The sequence below is a fragment of the Cydia fagiglandana genome, chromosome 11 (assembly GCF_963556715.1).
Source record: "Cydia fagiglandana chromosome 11, ilCydFagi1.1, whole genome shotgun sequence".
Classification (NCBI taxonomy): Eukaryota; Metazoa; Arthropoda; class Insecta; order Lepidoptera; family Tortricidae; genus Cydia; species Cydia fagiglandana.
The window spans coordinates 8,434,995-8,461,571 of record NC_085942.1 but is presented as its reverse complement, the minus strand read 5'-3'; the positions used below and the strand labels follow the sequence as shown (position 1 = coordinate 8,461,571).

General features: G+C 39.3%; 1 protein-coding gene across 2 annotated transcripts; it reads left to right on the top strand.

The window, feature by feature from the left end:
- The first annotated feature begins 7,869 nt into the window (after positions 1-7,869).
- LOC134668870 (BTB/POZ domain-containing protein 6-B) lies at positions 7,870-26,336 on the top strand. Of its 2 annotated transcripts, none has more exons than XM_063526346.1 (2): positions 7,870-8,323; positions 23,892-26,336. In XM_063526346.1, exon 2 carries the CDS (start codon positions 23,938-23,940, stop codon positions 25,129-25,131), a length of 1,194 nt encoding a protein of 397 aa, XP_063382416.1. In that variant the 5' UTR covers positions 7,870-8,323; positions 23,892-23,937; the 3' UTR covers positions 25,132-26,336. The 2 variants fall into 2 exon arrangements, with proteins under 2 accessions (XP_063382416.1, XP_063382417.1); XM_063526347.1 differs by lacking the exon at positions 7,870-8,323 and adding an exon at positions 13,907-13,983.
- The last annotated feature ends 241 nt before the right edge of the window (positions 26,337-26,577 follow it).

Here is a 26,577-nt window from a genome sequence, read left to right as displayed (position 1 = left end):
GTGTTCACGATTTTGTAGTTACTTTCATTTCTTTAAAATATGCCACAAAACTGTTTCTAATAAACTGTAAGCCATTTTTCTTAGATTCTAAAATAATAAAATTGCCATAAGCAACCATATAGATACTTCATCTTTGACTTGGCGGCAGAGGCAGCAAGTTATTTAAAATCAATTCTGGTTACGCTGCCAATTCCAACTCCTACGATAACAATTAAAATTAATTTCATTATTTTGTCGGGACTCATATTAAAGTAAAAAAATCAACAACGCACCATAAATCCAATAAAACAGAAATACAGAATGAAAATTTTTCAACTTTGCCTCCATAACAATTTAAAAAAATAACTACGCGTGTTTGAGTAGACCTTTTTACCGCTAACGTTTAGATTAAATATTTTAAATGTATTTATTTGTGTAGTTAAATTTATAATTTAAAATTACAGAATTTGGTTAATAATGTATTATTTATTAAGTTCATGTTGATTTTATACAAATAAAACTGCAAATTGTAGCAAACATTGTTTTTGTTTTTTTTTATAGGCGTAGTGGCAGAGTGTCATTACGAACCATAAAGCAAATACTGCCTCTAGTTTTTTTTAATGGCTGAATGCCACGATACTGTGTCACAAATATCTGTGAAATGGAAATTAAAAAAGAGGACTTTGCCGGCCTAGGCCTGCAAGATTTGTATGAAATTCCATTAAATACCTCTTGTCCTAGCCGAACCTGAAACGTCATACTTCGCAGCCTATTATAAGGAACATAACATCAATATTTCATTGCATGTTTAAGAAAACACACTTATTACCCAGATGTACTCGTGTGTTAACTAAACATTCGTTCTATTTTATATTGAATTTTCTAATGAATGCTGTATAGAACGTGTCCCATAATCACAAGGCTATTACATATTTTGTATCTTAGGTACTTTATAGTAAAATAATGCCCATTGCCCATTCAACTGTGTATGACTTGGTTAGTAGGTATCGAAAATTTGATTGCTAGGAAGTGATAATAACATTTGTTTTGTTAAAAATTAAAGTAACAATATCAATTTGCCCGAGTATATTAGCGGAACAGCCTCCGTCAGACGCGACCGGAAAACAGGAAACGTTTGGCGGTCAATTATTCCTACACATTTCCATTCCTTTCGAAAATAGAAGCAAATAACGAACGGTAATAAGCTTGGAAATTAAAACCTACGATAATAATTACTGAATGTTATTGATTGTCGTAATTTTACGAGAGAATTAGTCATGTGATTCAACGGCAACAGAGAAAGGTAAATATTATAGATTGTCAATCTTCTTAGAATACCTTTTTTGGCATTTTTAAGTAATTGTTAACTTGATTTCCATTTACGCACGTTTGAAACGCTTGATAGCACATCAAAAATAAAGATAATTGTTTTGATAATCGAATGGTGAGGAAGAGCACAATGCCACTCGTATCAATCCCAATTCACTGTCATAGCCGCAGTAGCCTACCGCTCGGGGGCAATGGTCCGAGCCAATGATGCACTCAAACTCAAAATTTACCAAAATGGGACCTCAATTCCTTGACAACTGATACTTTTCGGTCATGTAACACTATATCTACATATTTAAGTCATTAGTTCATTACTTATGTTGCAACTTTGTATTCTATGGGAACTATACCAGTCTTAATTATTTACTTGTCGCTGTTAACAGATAGGTACTAACAACAAAACATTAATTGACCCTTAGTATACCTTTTTCTCATTAACATAAGGTCTATGACTGATCAATCAAGTACGATATTAGTATACCCGCTTGGCGCGTGACTATTCAGGCAGAATCGTTTAGCTTTAGTCATGCATGAGTGCGGTTTATTTAAAATTGTGGTGGTGACGCTTGGCTGGAACTTGGATTGGAAGGCTCACATCTCAGATTGTACTTAATTAAAAAAAATGAATAAATAAACAAATATACTTTATGCCATTCTGCCATCGGAAATGGAGAGACGGGGAGAGTGGCTGACAATAAAGATTACAAAAGCTTTTATTAAGCGAGGTTTAGAATAGCGGCCACTTGCATGCAATTTCCATTACATTCCGCTCTCAACCGCCTCGATGTACGGTCGCAATGTGTGTACGAGTAGTGTGTGATTAAACATTTAAAATCTAATTACTTAGTTGCCCACTTGGGCGCATCACTATGACAGATAATAATATTATTATCAATGAGTTTTTGACTTTCGTTCAAAATAAACTTAGTGTACTTGACGAGATTAGCCTTGTACATATCTGTACAACAAATTTCACTGACGAAGAAATCGAGACCGGTAAAAATGTGCTTTTCGAAGCCATTGACGACGGATCAAGATGCCATACAAGAAGAGGAGAAGATAAGAGCAAGAAAAATGTCAAGGACGTCATCAAACTTTTTAAGGAGAGCGAACGTACTAACCATCCTGTGTTTGCAGCAAAAGATCTGAACCGCCTGCCACCCGTGACGTTCGATCACGTGGACGTATCACGTTTATTGAAAGACTTAGCATACTTAAAGAATGAGATTCAAATGATCCGTCTGGATACCGTCTCCAAAATGGAAATGGAGAAATTCGAATCCAAAATGCACGAAGATATTACAAACTTACGCACATGTATATGTCAAAATAAAAGTGTAAGTGCTAAACCCACCCAGAAAAAACAAACATCTAATAATTTGCATAATATGTCGAAAAGTGATGATACGCTTTCGCACAATAAACTTACTAAATCGACTACCGTTGTGACGTCAGAGATAAGGAGTAATGAACCGGTTGCAAACCTAAGTATTGTTGCTAACTCGCCGCCGGCGCCGTGCCCGCCACCTGCATCGTATCTACAAACCGCTGACGATGCTGAATGCATTCCGCTTACGCTCTCGTACAGAGACATTATCGCATCAAAGCCGTCACAGGACACGGCGCATCTGAATGACACCCGTAATGATACAGCCGATAAAGACCAATTTAAGTTGGTAGAAAATAAGAAGCGCTCCAGACAGAAAAATATGCGAGGCACACTTAGCAACAATATTACACGCATTGAAGTGGCGGAATCTTATTGTTCTATATATGTATCTAGAACGAAAAAATGGGTCAAAGAGGCGGATATTCAAGAACATATTCGGAGTATGGGGGAAGAATGTTTTAAAGTTGAAATGTTGAAGCAACATGTTGAAAAAACTTTTAATTCTTTTAAAGTTAGCATTAAGAGTAGCCAAGTGACTAAATTCCTCGACAGTAATTTTTGGCCGGCGGGTATTGTTTATCGTCGGTACCGTGAACGCTCGTTTGCCGTGAAGCCTCGTAATGTTCATGGATAGTACAACCAGACAGAATATGCGCTTAGCATCTTTCAACTGCAAGTCTATTAAACGATCTTTACAACATGTACAGTCACTGACGGCGACGGCAGACATTATAGCGCTCCAGGAACATTGGCTCCTTCCCCATGACCTGGGTTTTGTTAATGGAATTAATAATGAGTTTGGTTGCTTTGCAAAGTCTTCGGTTGATACATCTAAAGGTGTCTTGCGAGGTCGTCCGTATGGAGGTGTCGCCTTAATGTGGCGGAAGTCTATATTTTCTAACGTGTCTGTGGTTACGTGTACAAGTGATCGATTGGCAGCGATTCGAGTTGAACTCGGGGAGCGCCAATTTTTAGTTCTTAGTATCTACATGCCGGTGGACTGTGAGGAAAATCTTATTGGTTTCACGGACTGTCTCGCAAACATGCATGCTATTATAGAAGAAAGCGGAAATGAAGTTGCATACGTGTTAGGCGATTTTAACGCGCATCCGAATACGAGATTTGGAGATGAACTGAAGACGTTTTGCGACGAGCACGAACTTATTTGTGCAGACCAGGTATTGCTTGGGCTTGACAGTGACACATATACCTTTATGAGTGAGGCGCATGGGCACGGAGTACGAAGGTGGTTAGATCACTGCGTTACCACCTATGCTGGGACAAATACCATCTCAAGTGTTAGCGTGCTGAATGATGTCATATGGTCGGATCACTTTCCTCTTATTATTGACTGTAATATCAGTAATATAGCATTAAAGTGTTGTGACCCTATTATGAAAGTAAAAAGTACTTTAAATAAAGTAATATGGGGAAATAGGGATATCGACCAAATAAACAGATATGCACAATTTTGCTGTGATAGTTTTAAAAACATGAGATACTCTAGTCACTGTATAGAATGTAATGTTAGTTGCACTAAGCACTTTGTTCTTATTGACAAGCTATATAATATGATTGTTACATGTTTAAAGCAGGCGGCTATAGCTAGCGCCGGTTCTCGTTCTGGTTCACGTAAGCATAAACAGAGACAGGTCACGGGGTGGAATTACCACGTTAAAGATCTCCATGAGCGGGCGCGTTTCAACTTTAAATGCTGGCTAATGAATGGTAAGCCGTCTTCCGGACCGTCATATGAACAGATGAGCAATAGTCGCAAACAATTTAAGAACAAATTAAAGTGGTGTCAGGATAACGAGGATAGGATTAAACTGGACATTTTAGCAACACATAAAAAAAATAAAAATTTTGCAAAATTCTGGGGTGCGGTTAAAAAGCTAAATCCGAAAACTAATTTGCCTAACAGTATAGAAAACTGTCAAAATTCTTTAGAAATTGCCAATTTATTTGCTCAACATTTTAAAACCGACCCATTGCCCACAGTATGTGATGCGCACCACACTGCAGACCAACCTCATGGGAGCTCTGATTTGACATTCACCCCTGAACAGATCCTGAAGACCGTAAGATCAATGAAACGTGGTAAATCACCGGGTTTTGATGGTCTCAGTGTGGAGCACATTATTTACGCGGGGGACGAAATATTTAACGTACTCTCTGTATTTTTTAATCTTTGCATTAAATATAGCTACCTGCCCAGTGACTTAATGCGTACTGTTGTGACGCCGGTGCCTAAAAACAAGACGGGTGACTTATCCAGCCTTAAAAACTATAGGCCAATATCTCTTGGTACCGTCGTCGGTAAGATCTTGGAGAGATTGTTGCAACCCGAACTGATGAGGAATGTAAAAATAAGTGATGCACAATTTGGTTTTCGGCCCCAACTCTCGACAGATTCCGCCATATTTACACTTAAACACTGTGTAAATTATTATACCCAAAGAAGTACATCGGTGTACGCGTGCTTCCTAGATCTAAGCAGGGCTTTCGACCTGGTTAATTATAACCTACTGTGGAAGAAACTGCTTGGGTCTGGGGTAGCATCGGATGTCGTGAGGATCTTGAGATTTTGGTACGAGAACCAATTAAATAACGTAAGATGGGGAGACGTGCTTTCTAACGATTATAGGTTAGAATGTGGCGTGCGCCAAGGTGGGCTAACCTCTCCGGACCTGTTCAACATCTATGTCAACAGCCTGATCGAGGAGCTGAGAAGTACCAGAATAGGCTGTCACATAGGTAATGTTTGCTTAAATAACCTTAGCTATGCAGACGATATGGTGCTTCTCAGCCCCTCGATCCATGGTATCAGTGACCTACTAGCGATTTGTGAGCGTTATGCAGCCAATCATGGATTGGTGTATAATGTAAACAAATCTGACCTGCTAGTTTTTAGGTGTGGAAGGGGTCCGGACAGGGTCCCACGAGTGTTTTTGAATGGACAACCAGTTCGGGTTGCAACATCGGTCAAATATCTTGGTCATATTGTGACGGAGACCTTAAACGATGACGCAGATATCGAAAGAGAGAGAAGAGCTCTGTCCGTTCGTTGCAATATGCTGGCACGTAAATTCGGTCGTTGCTCAGACGAAGTAAAGATCACGTTATTTAAAGCATATTGCCAAAGCTTTTATACGTGCCAGTTATGGACTAGGTACACGAGGAGGGCGTACAGTAGCATCAGGGTACAATATAATGATGCATATCGTATCCTGATGCACAAGCCTAGATACTGTAGTGCATCAGACATGTTTGCGGCGGCCAGAGTACCTGACTTCTTCGCTATCCTCAGAGCCAGAGTAGCCTCCTTTTGGGAAGCTATTAGAAGCTCCAAAAACGAAATTTTGAGGACGATAAGTGAGAATCCAAATAGTCATGTTTTTAGGCACTGGCTATCTGTTCACCAGAGCGAGAACCGGAAATAATATTGAATTTTATTTTAATACTTATTATTAGAATTTTAGTTAAAGTTAAGCTAGTCTATAGTTAATTTTGTAAGATGTGTATGGGTTTTTTTAATGCCTGCAATAAAACATTTTATTTATTATTATTATTATTGCGGTATCTGATCCAACTTTTGAATGCAGTTTACTTTACACTTTTGTAGTCGTCAGTGAAAAGTGAATTGCATGCAAATTTCGCATTAGACATTAGCAGTTAGGTACCTAAGTAAGTAAGTATGTAGGTAACTACAAGTAGTGAAGGAGGTACTTTTTATTTCTTTTAATCTTTATTGTACAATACATGAAGATACAAGTTGCGGACTTAATGCCTTAACTCTTTCTAGTTACACAGTAGTTAGGTACCAGTGGCGGCGCGTCAAACATATCCATAGGCAAGCCGGGGCTAATTTGGCTTACATATTTCCTTTACAACTCTGCTCAAACGTCCAAAAACAGGCAAGCCGGTGGGAATCGGCTTTTATGGACGCGCCGCCACTGTTAGGTACCCATACATCGCGTATTATAGTCGCCATCGGATATATCCGAGCGGCCACAAATATCTGAATACGCCTCTATCGTCAAGGATTAAAGTGCGTGTTCAGATATTTTTAACCGCCTCGGCCGCTCCGATATATCTAATGGTGACTGTAAGTAAGTAGAAAATGTAATAAAGTGTTATCGAAACTTTGATAGAAACGGCACGGCACTTAGACGAGCGCTCGAATAGGCGCGTGCTACGTGCCCCGATCAAACCGCAATGAATGCTATCAACTTAAAATAATGGAGCTTTTGTTGCAAGTATATTTTTCCAGGATAACAATTATTCTTTGTGTAATCAAGTCATACCTTAATATAATTATTGCACAGTGTTATGATTGGGATGATTTATGCTATGTGTAATATGAGTGCAATACTATTGTTTTGATTTTTAATACCTATTTATGCGATTGAGAATTTTACTATTTGATTTTTGTATGTGTTTATGCTTTTTATGTAGGTCAATGGGCAGGCTAGGAATGAATGTTATAATAGAGTTAAGAAGACACACTGAAAGACAGGATCAAAATATAATTAATTAATTTTATCATATTAGTTTTTATCGAGCAAGAATTTTACAGTTTCATTAAAACTTTATATAACTCATCAGGTGTCCTTAAGCTCAATAATAATAGCACGTATGTAATACATAATTTTACTAAAATTAATTTAATTTTTTTTCGCAATGCATATATTTATATATATAAATATATAAATATATATATATATATATATATATATATATATATATATATATATATATATATATATATATATATATGTATATATACATATATATATGCATATAGTTTGTGTGTTTGTGCCACAGAAATGTTTGTGCATATGACTGTTCCTGATTAGGTAGGTATCTTTAAAATCTTGAAGAACGGTTTTCTGTGAAAGATTTGTGTTTTAACTGTATAGGAGGCAATTCTGATTGTAATATTTGATTTGGATCTGTTATGGATCGGTACGATTTGTCACTCAGAATTTGTCTCCAGCCTTGAAAAAAATGTAACAATTTTTTCAGGGATTTAAATTTAGAGTTTCCTAATTAAAATTGTCTTATGCCTTCGCGCTTCGTTGATGTTGTCCATTTAAGAATGCGCGAATACACGAAGGTCGCGTTTCTTTTGTTTCAGGGGAATCTAACAAGATGCCAAGGGTTTCTTTGTAAGCCGTTCATGTTTGTTTTGATCGTCCGGCGCGCATGCGTGGTCGCCAGGCGACGGTGACCGCCGGCCGGCCGCCACTTGCCAACGGAGGCTCGAGCGACGCGCGCCTCTACCGAGCCGTGCGCGAAAATCGTGCTAAATTTATCGCGCGGGAAAGCATGGCCGACCGCGCTGCTTTCAGCCACGAACACGAGTGCACTTCGGGTTTTTCCGGGCGAGGTCGCGCAGGGCGGGCGGCGCGCGCCGATCCCCCAGGCACCCTGCCTCGCAATACAACTTAAACCACACACATAACAGCACGCTCTAACTGCATAATAATAAAACTGCAAAATTTAAATTAATAATTCACTGAAATCTGAAATTTGTGTGGTGTACGTGATACGATGCGTTCAGGTGCTGTAGACGTTTGGGACTCTGAAATGTGAACCAGCTGACTCGGCGCGTCACAACAGGTAATATTTTTTTATTTCAAACGTACCTTGTTTTCAGCGTCTGAAATTAGAATACCAAGCAGTTCTTGTAGCAGTCACTATCATTAACGTTTGTAAATAACCAATGTTATTAGAGCCAAGGTTCACATTTTAACGCAAAGTTCTTGGTTTTGTAAAATTAGTAAAATATTGTAGACATTTGTAAGATCATTATTAAAATCTACAGGTAATTAAAACAGCTAATTACACATGTTCATTGCCAGGCATCTGTTGTTCCGTCTTCAGATGGTTACGACTGACTTACTTTGTTTATTTAATACTTTCAGCGGAAACAAATAAAAGTACTAAGTTGAAACAATTAACACTATTTATGTAGTAGGTATTCACTATTAGTCACTGATGAACATTTTAAAATTAACATTTTACTTTAATATTACTGAATTATTTCTACAGCATTCCTAATGTTCCATTATTCCAAAGCTCACATGTATTAATTAACGTACGCGCTGCGATACCCTTTTAAATATTTTTATTGATAAGTCATAACGTATGAAATATAAATCATCATTATCTATTTAGGAACCCAGCTCTATATAGTTCGATTTTTTAGCATTATAAACAATCTTAATGAGTTTTTTTAATAAAAAAACACGTTTTTAAAATAAGTCACGGCAAATATGTAACAATTTTGAATCTAATACAATCATTTATATTCTTCTGCTTTCATAAGCCGTACCGTAAAATGGGGTGAGTTGGGTGTAATTTGACTTTCAAACCTCGATAAAATTTTATTTTTACATGTGAAAACTGAATGGTGTATATAATAAGTGGTTCGGACGTTTGTATTTTATTTTGGGTAGTTTCATTTCATAACTTTGACGATAAAGAGGAAAACCCACCTCACCCCGTAGTGCCTCGTATTTGGGGTGAGAGGGTTTTTAGGGTTCCGTACCCAAAGGGTAAAACGGGACCCTATTACTAAGACTTCGCTGTCCGTCCCTCCGTCCGTCCGTCCGTCCGTCTGTCCGTCAGTCCATCCGTCTGTCACCAGGCTGTATCTCACGAACCGTGATAGCTAGACAGTTGAAATTTTCACAGATGATGTATTTCTGTCGCCGCTATAACAACAAATACTGAAAACAGAATAAAATAAAGATTTAAATGGGGCTCCCATACAACAAACGTGATTTTTGACCAAAGTTAAGCAACGTCGGGAGGGGTCAGTACTTGGATGGGTGACCGTTTTTTATTTTGCTTTTTTTTGTTTTTTTTTTTTGCATTATGGTACGGAACCCTTCGTGCGCGAGTCCGACTCGCACTTGCCCGGTTTTTTTCATACATAGGAGATTTTGGAAGATTGTTGGATCGTTTTTTTTTTATTATGCGTATTACTATAGCCCCATTTTAAATTGGAATACATTATTTTTGTAGCAGTAGCCTTAAAATCCCTTCTCACCCCCCTCTCAAACCTTCTCTCCCCATTCATAACCCAACTTTCCCCGCGAAACCTACTCACCCCGTTTTACGGTAAGTAGTTACAAATTTTTAAAAAGCGTTTTTCTATTAAAATACTTACTAGTCAAGATCGCCTTCCTTCTTTCTAATGCTACAAAAACGAACTATACTATAGGTGGAGTATCCGTAATTCTATATGCATTCTATGCTATTGTATTGAGCTCCTGAATCTCCTGAGATGACACTCGATTAAATTTTGTAATAGAATCCATAAACTGCACACGTCTCGGCCTTTCACGGCGATAGGGTCTTTATGTATTTAACCGTTGTGTCTTATCACGGTGCCCATTCTCCAAATCTATGGAGGCTTAATGCGGGTGTCGATTTTCAGGTCCTTTCTAGTCTATAATAAATCTAACTGCCGTATTCAAACTTCAAGATATTCACAAGAGACGACACGTACTAGGCCAATATCGGTTAAACAGTTTTTGGCTAAACTGTTGCTGATTATTTGGTTTTAATTAGTTATCATTTAAATGGAGTTCTAACAATATGCCCATGAATTGTTACTAATCTTCTTCCTATGTTGTCTCAGAACTAAATAATTCAAATAATATTCACACCTAAGCCAAGTTTTTCGAGTTAGTTTTGGACCATAGATGGGAGATTTATAGTTGGGTGGTTTGATGGTAAGCCTAAAATTGCTTTTTAGGCTTGCCATCTTGAGAAATTGTTCTTAAACAAGTCTTCTATTCATTTGAATATTTTGCATTAACATAGCAGAGTATAAAATTTGATAAACCACAATGTTTCGAATGATCACGCATAGCATCTGTCAGTTAAACATACACCGTATTCTCGAGCACTAAATTCCAAGTCTAAACTGTCTTTTCACTGTCAGATACAGTGGTTATGCGCGGTCGGGCACTTGGGGCAGCAATCGCGACGGTATCTGAAATATTAAAAGACTCCTTGTATTCATTTCGTGACAGAGTTATCACTGAAACGATAAATAAAGTATAGTAAATTATCCGCCTTACATTATGTATTATCTTGAGTATCGTGGGGTCGTAAACATATTATTGCATTTGCTTTTAGCTAAATAAAAAAAATAACTTTCTGAAAACTTGCACATAAATCCTATACTTATCCTGCTTTCGGTTGATCTTAATAGTGTAACCGTTCTCTATTTAGTAATCAAGTTATTCTAAAACCAATACGTACAATTTTCATTTACTTAAGCCTTTGATTAATCTATCTACTTATATAAAGGGTTGTTATAGTATAAATAAACGATAAAACGATACCTAAATAAATAGAGACATGAATGGACGTTTAATTAATTATAAGTCTAGGTACTAAACAAAACGTAAAAAATATTCCACTGGCAATTCAGCTATAAAGCTGCAAGTAAAAGAAGCCTTTTCATCTTTAATTTCATGCAATAGAGTCGAAATGAAATTGTCATCACTTTGTACCAAGTACCTATTGCAAGCCGATATAAAGAACCTACGTTTTTATATTGAAATTGGTTTAATTTCACGGTTTGTATTATTTGTGTTAATACATTTTATTATTATGAATGATAACTAATTTTTAGTTTGTATGTCTGAGCAGTAAAGCAGTAAAGTGAAAAGCGACTCTACATCTTTGAAATCATGAAAGTGGCTTTGACTGTGTGCACGACAACTCACGACGCTTTTAAGGGTTCTTGAAGTTCGAAGGGTTAAAAATACAAATCAACAGAAACCATAGAGAGTTATAGACGCTGACATTAACCCTTTAACCATTTGACATTCCTTTCGAGTCATTCGATTTAGAACCGTAATTCTTATAGTAGAGGTGCGTTTTTGTTTTAAGTATGATGGCAAGTATGTTGCCGCTACGGACTAAAGGGTCGTAGCGTAGTAATCGTAGGTATATCACAAATAAAAATACTATTTATTAGATTAAGAACTGCACACTGCGATATACGTATACTAATACACAAGAGAGTACAAGTGGAGAAACTTAAACAGGAAGGATACCTATCCTTGTATAAAAGTTTTATAATAGGGGCAGGTAGTTACTTACTTATTTTGCTAACACGAAACCAGTGTGTTCGAGCGAGACATACTCATACATAGTCAAATTAAGTTATTAAATGAATAGTACAAGCAGATTGTTGCCTTAAAGATAATTACATTTAAATATGAGTTAAGTAAATCGGCTGTAAGGAAAAGCGGTCACATAATAATATGAATATGAATCAAAATTTTGAAACCAATAATTCGGTTAGCATTGTGTTACGGATAGCCAGTATTAAGTACCTAATTCAAAACCACAACGTTAAATATTTTCCTTCCTGTAATACAGGCGAACATACTGGAGTCAGTTATGTAACGCTGCCATACATGACCCAAAAAAATTTTATTAAGCTATGAGCTTCATCACATCTGATATTTGAGTAATTCTAAGCATTTCTAGCGTGAAGTGGGGGGGAGGGTGGGGTACAAAGACGGCCGCCATCCGTCATTTAAAAAAAAAATCTACTCTGATCCTGGTGGGTACTAGGGCAAGTTTGGTATCATTTTCGTATAAACCAAAGACGTAGAATTCATTGCTGATATTTGTTTTTTCAATTTCATAGTAATTTTACAAGAAAAACGTAAAAAGGTGAAAAATTTGGTTGGAGATTTTTGCTACGCGGAGCCGAAACTACAAAAGATAGAAAGTTGAAATTTGCACACTAGATTACATTTATAAAGTGTACAAGAGATAAGAAGCGATTTTGAGAAATTCAACCCCTAAGGGGGTTAAAAAGGGGATGAAAGTTTGTATGGGGTTCAAGTTTTATTTTAAGCTAGGAATTTGAAACTTCGTAAAACGATATATTATTAAAATACAAGAAAACTAATTTCAGCGTTTTTGAAAATTCATCCCCTAAGGTGGTGAAAAAGGAGTTGAAAGTTTGTATGGATATCAAAAAAATTTTCGAACGCGGGACTTGAATCTTTGTATTTGGGGATATTATTAAAAGACAGGAAAAGTAATTTCAGCGTTTTGTAAAATTCATCCCCTAACAGGGTTAAAAAGGGGTTGAAAGTTTGAATCCATTACAAATCCGAGTAGACACACATTTCTTATTGGCTCCCAGGCTTGAAATGCTTAGAATTACTCAAGGAACATATGTGATGAAGCTCATAGCTTAATAAAAAAATTTTGGGTCAACTTTATAACTGCTTCCGCTAAACAAAGGGGGTCAATTTGTAGGGAATTTCACAAAAGTGACGGACAGACGGACAGTGGAGTCTTAGTAATAGGGTCCCGTTTTTACCCTTTAGGTACGGAACCCTAAAATCTTATTACATATTTCTGCATCATGGTTATTTTAAGGTTATTTTATGCACGTCATCAGGGGCGTAGAACTTTGTGATGAAAAATATTCCGAGCCCTAAGTCTAATGTCCTTATATTGACCTAAGAAGGCCAAAGATAGGTAATGTTATTTACCTACATTACATAAACAGTGAATAAGCAACGGTGTTATTCTGTAAATCGCTCGTTTCAGAACTTGACTAAAAACGCAACAGACATATTTAGTTCTGCGTAACTAGCTTTTCATTTCGGAGTTGCTTTAATTAGTATTGCTACTCGTACATAATAGGTGCGCAGCGTTCAAAATCACTTAAAGTTTGAGTGTGGGATATGCTTAGCTTTTGAATTTTGCTAGTAGGCAATACTGGAATAACGTTACAATGAAGTTTAGGTTGAATTAGATTTTCCCCGTCGAATAAGGCGCCAGACCCGGTTCATTGGATTCTATGTAATTATCTACGCAGCCATGGCGCTTGCTTAGGTATCCATAAATATGGTCAGAATACCTACCTGCGGTCCCACAACTGACCTATATTACATATATAAATCGTGAACTTGAGGAAAAGAGAACACTGTTTTATGCATAAGCGTGTCTCGTTCTAACAGGTTTCTTGATAAGCTCGAGCGTACGGGTGTATTCGTCATCGGACAAGACCGTAAGCTGATGGAAAACTTCCTAATACTGGAAGCTCTGAATCGTCCTTTCCGTTGTGTAAACTTTCCTATTTGACGAATAGGATGAATTGATGATGAATTGTCTAATTAGGATATGTATAAATCTAGTAGGCGTGTGCGGGAGCCATACAGTATGTTGTTTGTTAGCGCGGAGTGAACATTGAACAAAACCATTGCGTGCTGAAATATTAAGATGTAAGTATCCTGCTTTCTATAAGGGCCCCATGTCTTTAAAATAAATAAGTTTTGGCTACTGTTGGAAGTAGTTTTAAATCTTTCTAAGTTTCATCAGGCGTGGCTCACCCCGCGATTTCGTCGCTTTGCTACAGGTAGCTAAAAGTGCATCCGTTCGACCCCAATTTTGGGGTTTGCCATAAGGCGCGCGTGGCGTTGTCGCCACCTAGCGGCCATACGAGTATCTGTGCTGATCGTAACAGACGCGTTTTGTTAGAGAGTGAGTCTTCTGTACCTAGTACTATTATTTATTCTGTGGTTTCATTGTGTTTAGTGAAATCAATTCTTTCCGTCTCACCCACGGCAGAAGATCTGTGCCCAACAGTGGGATGTAGGCTGCCGTGTGAACGCAGGTATTTATAGGAAATATATATAAAACGTTTCATGACAATGTTTAACCGATTATGCGTTAGTTCCGTGCTGAATTGTAGTAAGAGTGATCATTGTGTTTGTTTCTTTTCAGGAGGTAACTTTAAACAACGAACCGTAGTAACTACTTTGAATGATGGACAGATGAACAGCCATTAGACCTGTGCGTTAGACAGTCGTGCCACGGTCGTGCCTCAAATGTGTCAATAAATTAATATTCATAGTGTTTTTTAGTTTGGTGTACCTTTGTTGGTAGAATATAGAAATATAGAAAAAAAATTGTAGCAGCTTAGATACTCAAAGTTAATTTCACTGAGATTTTTTTTTAATTTAATATTTAACAGGACTGTTATACCCTTGTATACATCGGTCCTATCATGTCCGCTTCTTATCACTGAGATCTTTTGCTAAAAAACAATATAGACTATTAAAGCAAGCATGTAATGAATGTTGTATTTTTTTCTGTTGACATAATAGAGAAAGGTCGGTAGAGACGCAGGTTCGACTCCTGCTTTGTTCACAAAAGGCACGATGATATCTTCCAGTACTATACCTATTCTTGTAACATCTCTAGCATTAGATACTTAAAAATCAGTGTAAAACACCTATAAGGTGGTGGTACTGATGCTCGAAGCGGTCCCTACATGTCATCTTGAAACTTAAGTCATTGTTAATACCTAGAGATGACAGCTGGGTGTCATCTATTGGGCAATAGCATGTCGAGCACTAGTACCACCACCTTACACTTATTAAAAAGTTTCACGCAATGTGAAGTTTATTTTACTCATCACGTACTATTCTGAAAGATGACTCAGGCAACCTCTTATGAGCGCCAAATAACTAAACGCGTAAAAAGACTATGAATCAATCTTGGTGGATTGTTACACATTGCTAAGTATATCGACCTTCCATCTTTACGAGCAATCTGATCTAAGTCATAAACTGTAGTTACGCATCACTTTCATGCCTTGAATTTAAAATAGCCACAAAATTACCTTCCACTGGTCATCCCGATATAAACAAATAAAAACCCCCAATCTCAGCATTAAATCGCGTAGAATCTGATACTAAATTAACAACTATACATGAGTTAAATATTCATGATTTGTTTGATTTACTAACGCGAAAATGTTTACAAAATGCGGCGCGAAATTATCAATATTAGTCGTTGAAAGCTCAGACCACTGGTAGATTATCCGATGTCCATTTAATGGAGAGCACTCAATACATGGGCCGAAACGGTTTATAGATATAATATTATTGCCTATGCTTAACCACTGAGAGAGGCGGGAGTATGACAAATATTAACTAGACTTTTTACTAAGTAATGTAACAGTGACAACCAACGCAAACGCAACGAACTTAATTCAATTCATCCAAAGACAATAATAGTGTGTCGCGCATGGACCTAGAATACTCAAACTATATAACTCTATGGTGTCGTGCTTAAGATTACACCGAGCGAGCAAATCAATAGATTTAACATCCCATGTCGATACGTCATAAAAAGCTTTATGGAATTTAGGCATTTTAGGGCTTACAAAAATTGTAATAACATTGTTATGTCTGTCCGAGACTCGGCATGACCTTTCAGCATCAGCACAATGCTCGTCAACCTGTGTATCGGATAGTAAGATTAGGAGCATTCGGTTTACGGGTTTACTCTTGACCCAGTTCCCGGTATTTGGGACGCGCCCTGCCCGCCCGCCCAGCCACTACGTAAACTGAAACACTCTCTTCAACTCACACCGCCGCGTTAACATAACATGGGAGGGTTCTTAAGCTAAACATTGCCATTCCAGTTCATCCTTATGATTTATATACTTCGGCATTATTGTACTGGCCCAGATTTTCCATTCAAGCGCGTTTAAGATTACAAATCTTCTTTTTTTCAATCTACACGGGATTTGGTTAACTTTTCCAATGTTTCCATTCATTAGGTATCATTAAATTCTCAAAAATACTGCTAATAAATATACCTGAGCATTAAAAATTATCAGAGACTATGTATTTCTATTAGCGACTTCAATCTTGTTTTGATTACGATTGATAAGTAATTAGCAGATTGAAAGCGTTAAGCTTCTTATGTTGAAAGTTAGGGAACTAGCTCTTAATATAGCGAGTAAGGCGAACCGCCATTATAGGCCATTAAGGATGAAAGTGCACTAGAAACAGCATTGCCCTACTTCTTGGAGCGATACACATGCCTATAAATAATCCCCGTAACATAGCGTTTGGCACAAATAAAAATCAGTTTAGCGGATAAGATTTGGCATGAAAAATCTGTAAACATTCTTGGCTAGCTAAAATCTTTATTGCAATTTTTGGAGAAACATTTTGTTGGCACTGGCGGCTACAGACGCCCACGCATCACGCCTAAATATTTAACTTTTATTTATCAAGCTCTAATACGTACGTCGTCAAAACCTCGCTCAAGTATTTAACTTATTTGTTAAGCTGGGACGTCTTTTCCATATATTATGATATTTATTCAGTATAACACCTTTGTGTATTCTTCCAGATTCAAAGTTGAGTTGCATATTAACTGCCTTTGAGGTCGTGGTATAATTGTAACACAAACAACATCACAATGTGCGGTTGGCAGAATTTATCTTCGTCTTCAATGACAGCGCCGCAAAAGGCATTGTGAAATCTAAATAAATTGAATAAATATTGTTTTTTTACTGAATATGATCTTGTTTGATGTGCCGACGTGTTAATGTCCATTAGTGTCCAATATCGTTTAACAAATGGATTTAGATGTTGCAACATTATGCTCTAACATTAGACGCGTTAGATATACCTACGTTGACATCTTGATGTGCTATGGAAAACGCTGTAGAACCAAATATGTTTTCAATAATCATGTTAGAAAGACTCATGTTATCAATATTGTTATCAAATTAGCTAAAACTTTCAGAGTCACAAGAACGTAGCCACCCCCATATTTTAGAAGTTACCAACTCATTTTAAAACGACGTGCTTTGTCACGGACATTCAAATATATATATATATGTATGTAGTATATATGTTCGGTATTAATTTTCTTTAGCAGAATCAATGAAAACTAAGTAAGCATAGGTAACTTCCTTAGCTTAGGTAATTGTAATATCGACCGGCTTTTTAGCGGCTACATCTTCTGACTCTTAATCGTGTTCTAATGAGATCATTATTGAATATTGGATTAGTAGTTGCGCTCGCGGACGCTGGGCTGGTGTTGATTCACGGCGCATTCATTTCCGCGTGTCGCGGGCTATTCCGAGCCCCTGCGCGATCAAGCGATGTTTTGGTCATACCGCCAAACCAAACGTGCACACACTGAAATACATACATTGTAATACACAATTATATGGAACAAAAATTAAAAACAAACCGTGACATAGTTATACACGTATACAATAAAAGCTGCTCTCCGCTGCGTCCCTTTTCGAGATTATTTGTCAATTTATGTCCGGTGACATAAAATTCTAAATCGACAAAGCCTTTTAACTTCAGAACCTTACAACGTAACAAAATTTATCTTAGACTCTAATAGATATTAGAGTTATTCATGACATCGTGGGATTGATAGTAGGTAGGTAATAGTAAAACCTAACCTAGTTAAGCTACCTTCTTATACTTAAATGTCAAAAATAACTGAAGCTCAACCAACCAATACTCAATGCTTGATATGAATTCGGATGCTTTTAAAAACGGCACTTTTAAGCGCCCAAAAACAAGGAACGTTGGACCATCAGTTCGCGTTTTGCAACTGAATATAGAAAGTATTAGTAAAGCTAAGACTGAATGTTTGCACAAAATCTTGCACGACAATGACATTGACGTTGTCCTGCTTCAGGAAACGCATACCGCTGACGACTCCCAACTTGCCCGCAGAGGTAACATACCAGGTTACGACCTCATTGCAGCAACATACCACGCCCAATACGGAACAGCTACTTTTGCCCGAACAGCGCTATCCCACCAAATCAGCCTGCTCTCGAACAACATTGATGCTGATGATATTGCCACCACAACTGTCCAGCTTGGTGAAATCAAACTCTGCAATATATACAAACCACCGAACTCCTGCTGGCCCACACCGCCTCTGCCCAGTCTCGAACACCCTGCGTTATTTATAGGTGACTTCAACAGCCACCATACCAGCTGGGGCTATAGACAAAATGATGGCAATGGCGAGGCACTTATCGACTGGTCGGATAGATATAACACCTTCCTCGCTGTGTCCAATAAGGGAAAGGGTACGTTTAGATCCGCTCGCTGGGGCCGCGATTATAACCCCGATCTCGTTTTCACCACGAAGGCCGCCGATGGAACCCCAGTCCCGACAACTAGGCAGGTCCTTGCAGACTTCCCTCACAGCCAACATAGACCAGTCCTTATAACGATTGGCTTACAAATACCGATGGTAGAATCATATCCTGTACCTCGCTGGAACTTTCAAAAGGCCGACTGGCCTGCCTATGCAGCCGAACTAGATGATTGCTTAAGATGGATCCCCCCCGAGCCCAAAAACTACGAGAGGTTTCGGAAACTAATCAAAAGCATTGCTAAGAAGCACATACCCCGAGGATACAGAAAAAACTACATCCCTTGCTGGAACGCTGAGACTGAAACGTTGTGGAACGAATTTTCTGAAACTGGAGACAGGGAGGTAGCACACGAACTTATACGGTCCCTGGATGATGCTCGCAGAATGAAATGGGCACAAACAGTTGAAACTATCAGCTTTAAGCATTCTAGTCGTAAAGCCTGGCACACCCTGAACAGACTGTCTTCCGGGGACACGTCCCAGAAACGAAAGCCCAAAGTGGACCCTAATGAAATCGCCCGTAGGATCCACAAACTGTCAAAGGCACCCAGTGACAAACTTCACACCCGAAAAGTCCGTAAGGAGCTCCAAAATCTTAAGAATGAAACACTGCCGCATCAGGACTTTGGGCGACCAGTTTCTGCAGACGAAGTGATGTCTGCCATAAAAGAAACCTCGATAAATAAAGCCTGTGGTGATGACGAAATATTTCCAGAGTTTATTAAATACTGTGGCCCTCGCACACGGGACTGGATCGCCAAGTTCTACACAGCCATAATAGACTCGGGCACAATTCCCCCTCCTTTAAAACGTGCTAAAATCATAGCTATCTTAAAGCCCGGGAAATCGGACGATAAAGTAGAAAGCTATCGACCAATAGCACTCCTTAGTGTCATTTACAAACTCCTGGAACGCATTATATACAACCGTATCTCTAGTGTCATTAATAACTACATACCACAGGAGCAAGCTGGTTTCCGCCCCCAAAGAAACTGCACGGACCAGGTTCTGGCACTTACAACGCACATTGAGAAGGGTTTCGATCGTAACATGAAGGCATCTGCAGTGTTCATCGACCTCACTGCAGCATATGACACCGTCTGGCGCCAGGGACTGTTACTAAAGCTGCTGAAAATAGTGCCCTGCATAAAAATCTACAGGCTGCTCGAAAGTGCACTTAGTAACAGGCCGTACCGCGTACACCTTGGTGAGTGTGCTAGCCAAGTAAGGGTCCTAAATAATGGCCTTCCCCAAGGGTCGGTCCTCGCACCACTGCTCTTCAATTTATACGTCCACGATATGCCCGAAACAACCAGTCGGAAGTTTGGATACGCGGACGATCTGGCCTTGGTCACACTAGACTCAAACATGCAGGCTGCCGAACTAACGCTAACAAGGGATCTCTCTACCATGGACAACTTCTTCACGAACTGGCGCCTGTGTCCTAACCCTTCGAAAACGGAAGTAGCTTGCTTTCACTTAAACAACAAAATGGCCAAAAAAGAGCTGAAAGTCAAGTTTAGGAACACCACTCTGAAACATAATTTCCACCCTAAATACCTGGGAGTCACTCTTGACAGAAGCCTGAACTTCAAACAGCATCTTGGGAATGCGTCTGCAAAGCTGAAAACCCGCAACAGCATCATCCAAAAGCTAACAGGAACTACCTGGGGTGCTAATGCAGCCACACTCCGGACCTCAGCACTGTCGCTGGTATTCTCGACAGCCGAATATAGCTCAGCCGTTTGGCTTAACAGCGCTCACACTTCCCTGGTTGACGTCCAACTCCACCACACGATGCGTCTCATCTCTGGATGCCTCAAGCCCACACCGATTTATTGGCTACCAGTCTTATCCCACATACTGCCACCTCATATGCGGAGAGAAAAATGCCTTGGCCTCGAAATACAAAAGATCCGGGCATCCCCAAACCTACCTGTCCATGAAGACCTTCATGATTTTAAAAAGACACGACTTAAGTCTCGTCATCCTCCAGTGCTGAGATTCCATGATCCAGCACCAATGTGTAACCTACGGGACTCCTGGGAATCTGAATGGGAATCAAGATTTCTCCCCGGCGACGTCTTCAAGCCTAATACCAAGACACGTCCTGCTGGCTTTGAGGAGCCCCGACGCGCTTGGTGCATGCTAAATCGAATAAGGACGGGAGTTGGCAACTGTGCTTATTTGTGGCACAAATGGAACTGGTGCGAATCACCAGCATGTCGGTGTGGAGCAGCCGAGCAGACCGTACACCACATGGTATTTGACTGTCCTCTAACCAAATACCGTGGGCAAGTGGAGGATTTTACCACCTTAACCACAGAAGCGGTACAGTACTTAAAAACTGTAAATCTCTGAAGTAGAGTAACAGAAACAAGCCATACGAAAAAAAAAAACTGAAGCTTAAACCACTCATTACTACGTCAGTCGAAATGAAAATGAAAAGGAGAGCAGCGCCTTTTGTGGCCGTGACCCCTTTTATTTCATCGAAGAGCGTCCGGAAAATCAGCACTCGTGATTGGTTGTTTTCCCCTTAAAACCTTTACGTACATTTCAATTTCCATTATTGGATGCCCTAGGTGGCATACCAGAGTTCGCTCGTGTCAATGTGAGACACTTTATAAATAATTCAAGTTGAGCGAACGAGCTCCAACCAGTGCTGGCGACTCAAATAGTCAAAATGCATTATGAGTAAACTAACAGGCAACATAATATTAGCGTTTACCTCACATAATTATTTTGATAACTAAGATTGAGGTTTTAAAGATACCTTGATAGGCGTGCAAGGTTGCAGTAGCCACTCACTCCGGCATCGTGGTCAGTAATTGGTATTAATGTACATAAGTCATTGAGTTAACCAACTCGTAGGATACACGCCTGAGCACCGAATCTGAGGGCGCCGACGAACCGTGACCACTCCATAACACTTGTTACATAAATTACCTTTCTTTGGCTATATGTTTTTCTTAAGAAGAAATTACAGCTTCACAATATTTAATTGAGGCAGGTAAGTATACCTACTAGTCAAACGCATATTGCATTTAAAGGCGAGTCTGAAAGTTGCAGCAGCCAGGAAGCTTTCATCATTAAGATCTGATAAGCGAGCATCTGACTGCACTACGTTGTGCGATTCCAATAGGCTAGAGTGAAACACATTTGTGCTTTCGTAATATTGCACACATGGATTGCTGCCGCTAAATATAGGACAATTCCAAGCTCCACCATAAAGCTATGCGAATGTATGTGGGTCAGAGAGTTATCACAAATAACCGTCCATCGTAAATGTCCCTGCAGTTTCGAAACTGCGTATGTTTGAACGATACCTTCAATAAAATTTCGAGGAAATCTTTGCCAACGGATAGATTGTGCAACGGGAAAAAATGGGCCAGACCTGCGACAGCTGCCGCGGAATATTTTCATCTATTTGATACATCCTCTGAATTTAAAATGTGAACGCGGAAACGGTGATTTGTGTAACGGTTTTTGCGATTTATTGATATTTCGATAGTCAGATGTTTTCAAGACTTTTTCGACATTATTTTATTTTAATAGTTTTACAGGTTTTTTGAGGGTTTAAAAAGAAAAGTCGCCGATTTACGAGTAAAATTGTTTATTAGGTAGGGGAAATTATTGCATTGATTAAATAACGAAAAAAAGCGTTTAATATATTTAAGTTCCCTCGAATTGCTTTCTACATTCTGATTTGTTTAGTTAGTTATTGTTCGCGGTGTTTAGTCCAGCCCAAGCTGCGGCTTCAGGCGTTTGTGTATTTTTGTTTGTGCGGAGAATGCAGTGACGCACCGCTGCACTGACGCAAATTTCGCACAACTGCCACTTACGATTGTTAAATCTTCAGAAGATTGTATTCTTTTCCAGCGAAATTTCATTTAAGATCATCAGTATGAACGCTAGTTAATCCTCAGCTGTTTTAAAATATGTACATCAAAACCTCTCTCTCAGCATGAGAGCTATTTGATAAATATTAAACCTAGCTTGAAACTTTTGTCGAATCTCATATATGGTATTAACTTTCTTTTCAAAGTTAGCGTACATATTATAACTTTAACCACTTTCATAAAGTGTTTTTGTTTGAGTTCTACCTATACGAATGGCTGTCGGGTTTGATAAGTAAAGTCCTCCCTACAATAATGTCTGTGAGCTCTTAGCGAGGATGAGACATTATATTCTAACGTACGCGTAGTAGCAAGTCTACGTTTTTGCTTAGACATTATTCCGCGTGAGTGTGCTAAGGGGGGGGGCGATGGCATGCAGCAGATATCTTACAAGCGCAGCGACGCGATCTGTCGCAGGTCATTGCATTCAATAATAGCGTCTCCGAGTACCCGTACTTGCACATTCGATTCGATAAATAATTGTAAATGTATAGAAATGAGCTCTCTTACTTCTAGTTCTTTTTCATGAAAAAGTATTTATTACAGATTCAACTTTAACAAAAAATAAACCTGTTACCAATTCGCGGTTTTATTCAAATAGGTAGCATGTGTTTTTATTGCTAATCGAGACATTATATAGTACAATTAGACCTTACCGTTTATCAAAAAGCAAATAAATCTTATATTTTAAGTGATTTCTATTTAATTGACTTCCGCAAACAAAATCTATAACATCACGGACACAGGGCGGAAACAATTACAGAGTTAGGCACCAAACAAACACAAGGTGCCCTTGCTCGCATTTAGCACATACGATTCGTAATACATTACGGAGGTAATAATGATTCTTTATATGGTGCTTATATGCTCACAGAGGTGTTATAGGGGTGCTAACGAACCTGGTTAGCGCCTGATACAATACTCGCGAGTCTGTACCGACGTGGCAGTTAACGACGTAGCTTCTTATAATGACATGTTGCAGGCATCATATAAATTCAGAGAGAAACGTAAATCGTTCAAATATTTTTCAGGTTTAAAGAAAGCTGATATTCGAAAATAAAATATTATTAACCTACTTAATTGTTCTATGATTGGATCTGATTCGATTGACGAATGTCGGCTTGCTTAGTGTTGAATTGACTAGATAAACCACACTAGATATACCACTTTTATAAGAGATATACCTACGTAAAACATATTTGATTATTTGATTAATCTAATCATCTGTTCTCTTGACTCATTAATCCAATAATTTAAAGGAAGAAATCTAATCATAATTTTTCTCGTTCCAGATTAAACTCGGAACAAGAAAGAGGCAGAAGACAAATAATACTTACAATGACGGTGGTGACGAATCCTGCCCGGACGGGGTCCGACGACGAGATCGAGTCGGGCCGCGACAGCGCCGCCGGAGACAGCTCCTGCATCGAGTCTGAGAACGAAAACGCTCGCCTGTACGACGACGAGAAGCAAAGCGACATAGTGTTCGTCGCCGGCATCAATGGCGACACCTGGCGCTACCCCGGCCATCGACGTGTCCTCGCCGCCACCAGTCCCGTCTTCGCGGCCCTGCTGGCCTGCAAAACGGACGTTATCGTTGTCGACTACATCGACCGCCGCGGCTTCGAACAACTCCTCCGTTACCACTACTGCGAGCCAACACAGCTCAACTCTGTGGCGACCGCCCGGTGCGCCCTCGACGCCGCTTACAAGTTCCTGTGTCCACCGCTGGCCGAGCGATGTGCTCGCCGGTTAGACGAGATGCTGGATGCCGGCGTAGCTCTAGAAATATTGCGGGACTTGCGCTACCTCTGCGCGCGTCTCCCTGGTGCTGCGTCGGCCCCTCCTTTGCCGGCTCTCACGGATGACGCAGCCGCGCGTTCTCTTGCACAGTGCTCGCGATGGTGCGATTCCTTGGCGCACAACGCGCTGCTGGTGCTCGACGAAAACGCTAATGCAGCTTTAACCGACGAGCGTCTCGAAGAACTAACGTACGAAGATCTCGCTTTGATAGTAAAGCGCGACACGCTTCGCGTATCAAACGAGTTAGTCTTGGCTGAGGCGCTCTCCCGATGGGCTACGGCCGCCTGCAAACGAACTAAACGCGAGCTGATGCCGAGCAACAAGCGGGCAGCGCTAGGCGAGCTAGCTTATTGTCCGCGATATTTGCTGCTGCAGGGCGAAGACTTAGACCGTGCTCTCGCCTTGGAACTGTTGGAGCCTATGGAGAGAGCCTTGGTATTGGCTCGGGCACGTAAGCTATCGGCGCCAGTACCCGTGGGCGCGGAGCAGGAGGGACTGCTGCGGCGGTGGGCGCGGCCGCGTCCGGCGGAGCCCGCCGCGCTGCCTGTGCACTTGAGCCCGCGTTCCCAGCCGGTGCCCGAAGATCCCCAGCCTAGCAAGCTCTGCGCGCGCCGACCTAAGCGACCAAAGCAACCGAGTTTCGCACCGGAGGAGAAACGCAAGAAACGTGGCTGCTGCGCCTGCTTCGGCGAAGGCCTTCTCCGGGCATTCATATGCCTTTTTGATTAAAATGGCAGAAAATTTCAAATAAATGTGATGTTGCGTTATCGATGGTGTGGACCGAAGTGAACTAAGGTGTTATGAGTGACATTTTCTTCAATCCTGACGAAACTTGGCTAACACAGTTCACGTATTACGGAAGTTAATGGAAATGATAGAAAAATTGAGATATATCGAGTCAATATTCTTATGATATTTATGATAGACAATGTGGAAAAGACTTCGTCGAAGGACTCATCTCTTTTTGTATTTTTTTACGAATTGGAATAATCTTAATTCGTAGTTAAATTTTCTGAACTCCTATAAAGTTAAATTAAAAAACGGAGGAGTTTATCAACTGCATGATGTATACCATGTACCTTAAATCGTTTCTTGTGGTTTTGTTTAGTAAATGCTTTAGGTCGAAATGCAATGCTTAGGTCACAAGTTGGCAACTGAAAGTTGTTTGTTTTATCATAGTTGAGTCGATAACGTACTCCCGAATGTGTAGATGCAATTGTTTAACGAAAAAATATATGATCGGTGTCGCGGCCCAGCCGCAGTAAGTAGATAATGTCTACGTTTAGCACTTTATGTACTTATGTAGTAGATAATTTTGTGTATTTAATGTTGTGATATCTATCTGTTACCTAAATCAATTATATTATAATTATTTTAACGTTACCAAATTGTATTCAGTTAGGTGCTTACATATCCAATTGTAAAACAATTTGCATTTAAGAGCGTATTGGAATCATTTGAGAAGAATTTGGTGCACAAACGCTATACTTATTACTTAGTTTCTTAAGTACATTGTTTTTGTTAGCTTAATTTAAATTAATTTTGTTGCATTTATCAACAAAATTGTGTAAATTATGAAGCTTTTAAAAAGTACCTCTGAATTATTTAGTATAGAATTGTAAGTAGGAGATTACTTCCATAATTTAATTATGATTAATGTGCTCCCTAGTCATTTTTAGGCACACTTATACTTTAAGTATACCTATTATTTTATTTTGAACAAGTTATAATTGTGGACTAATATAAAAGTCCCGGGAGAAATATTTGTTTCAGTGAAAATGTCGTTTTCCTCGAAGCCATTGTTCCTTTGTTGGCATCTTGTAACATTTCTCCCTTCTTGGAAAGTACACTGCCTTTGATTAAACGTGTTCTTATATTTAAGCATTTAGATTTTCAATTATTTAAATAAATATTTTTTAGATTGTGCCATAGTATAATACAAACTTACATCCTAGTGAACTAGGAAGTTACACGACCGTGCGTCCAGACCAGACGCGTGAAGAGTTTCAAGAGTCTCTACAGTGTACACCTTGGAGTTTTACAGTACAGTTTATTTTGGTCATCAACTCACCACACCCGACATTTATTACGCGAAATGTTAATTCGCAAATTAGCTGTATCCGGTGTACGCACGCGCTTAAACTAGCCACTTATAAACCCTTAAATCATTAAAAT

What these genes read in the sequence shown, in the direction of transcription:
- LOC134668870 (XM_063526346.1), top strand. Translation starts at nt 23,938, where the DNA reads ATGACGGTGGTGACGAATCCTGCCCGGACGGGGTCCGACGACGAGATC.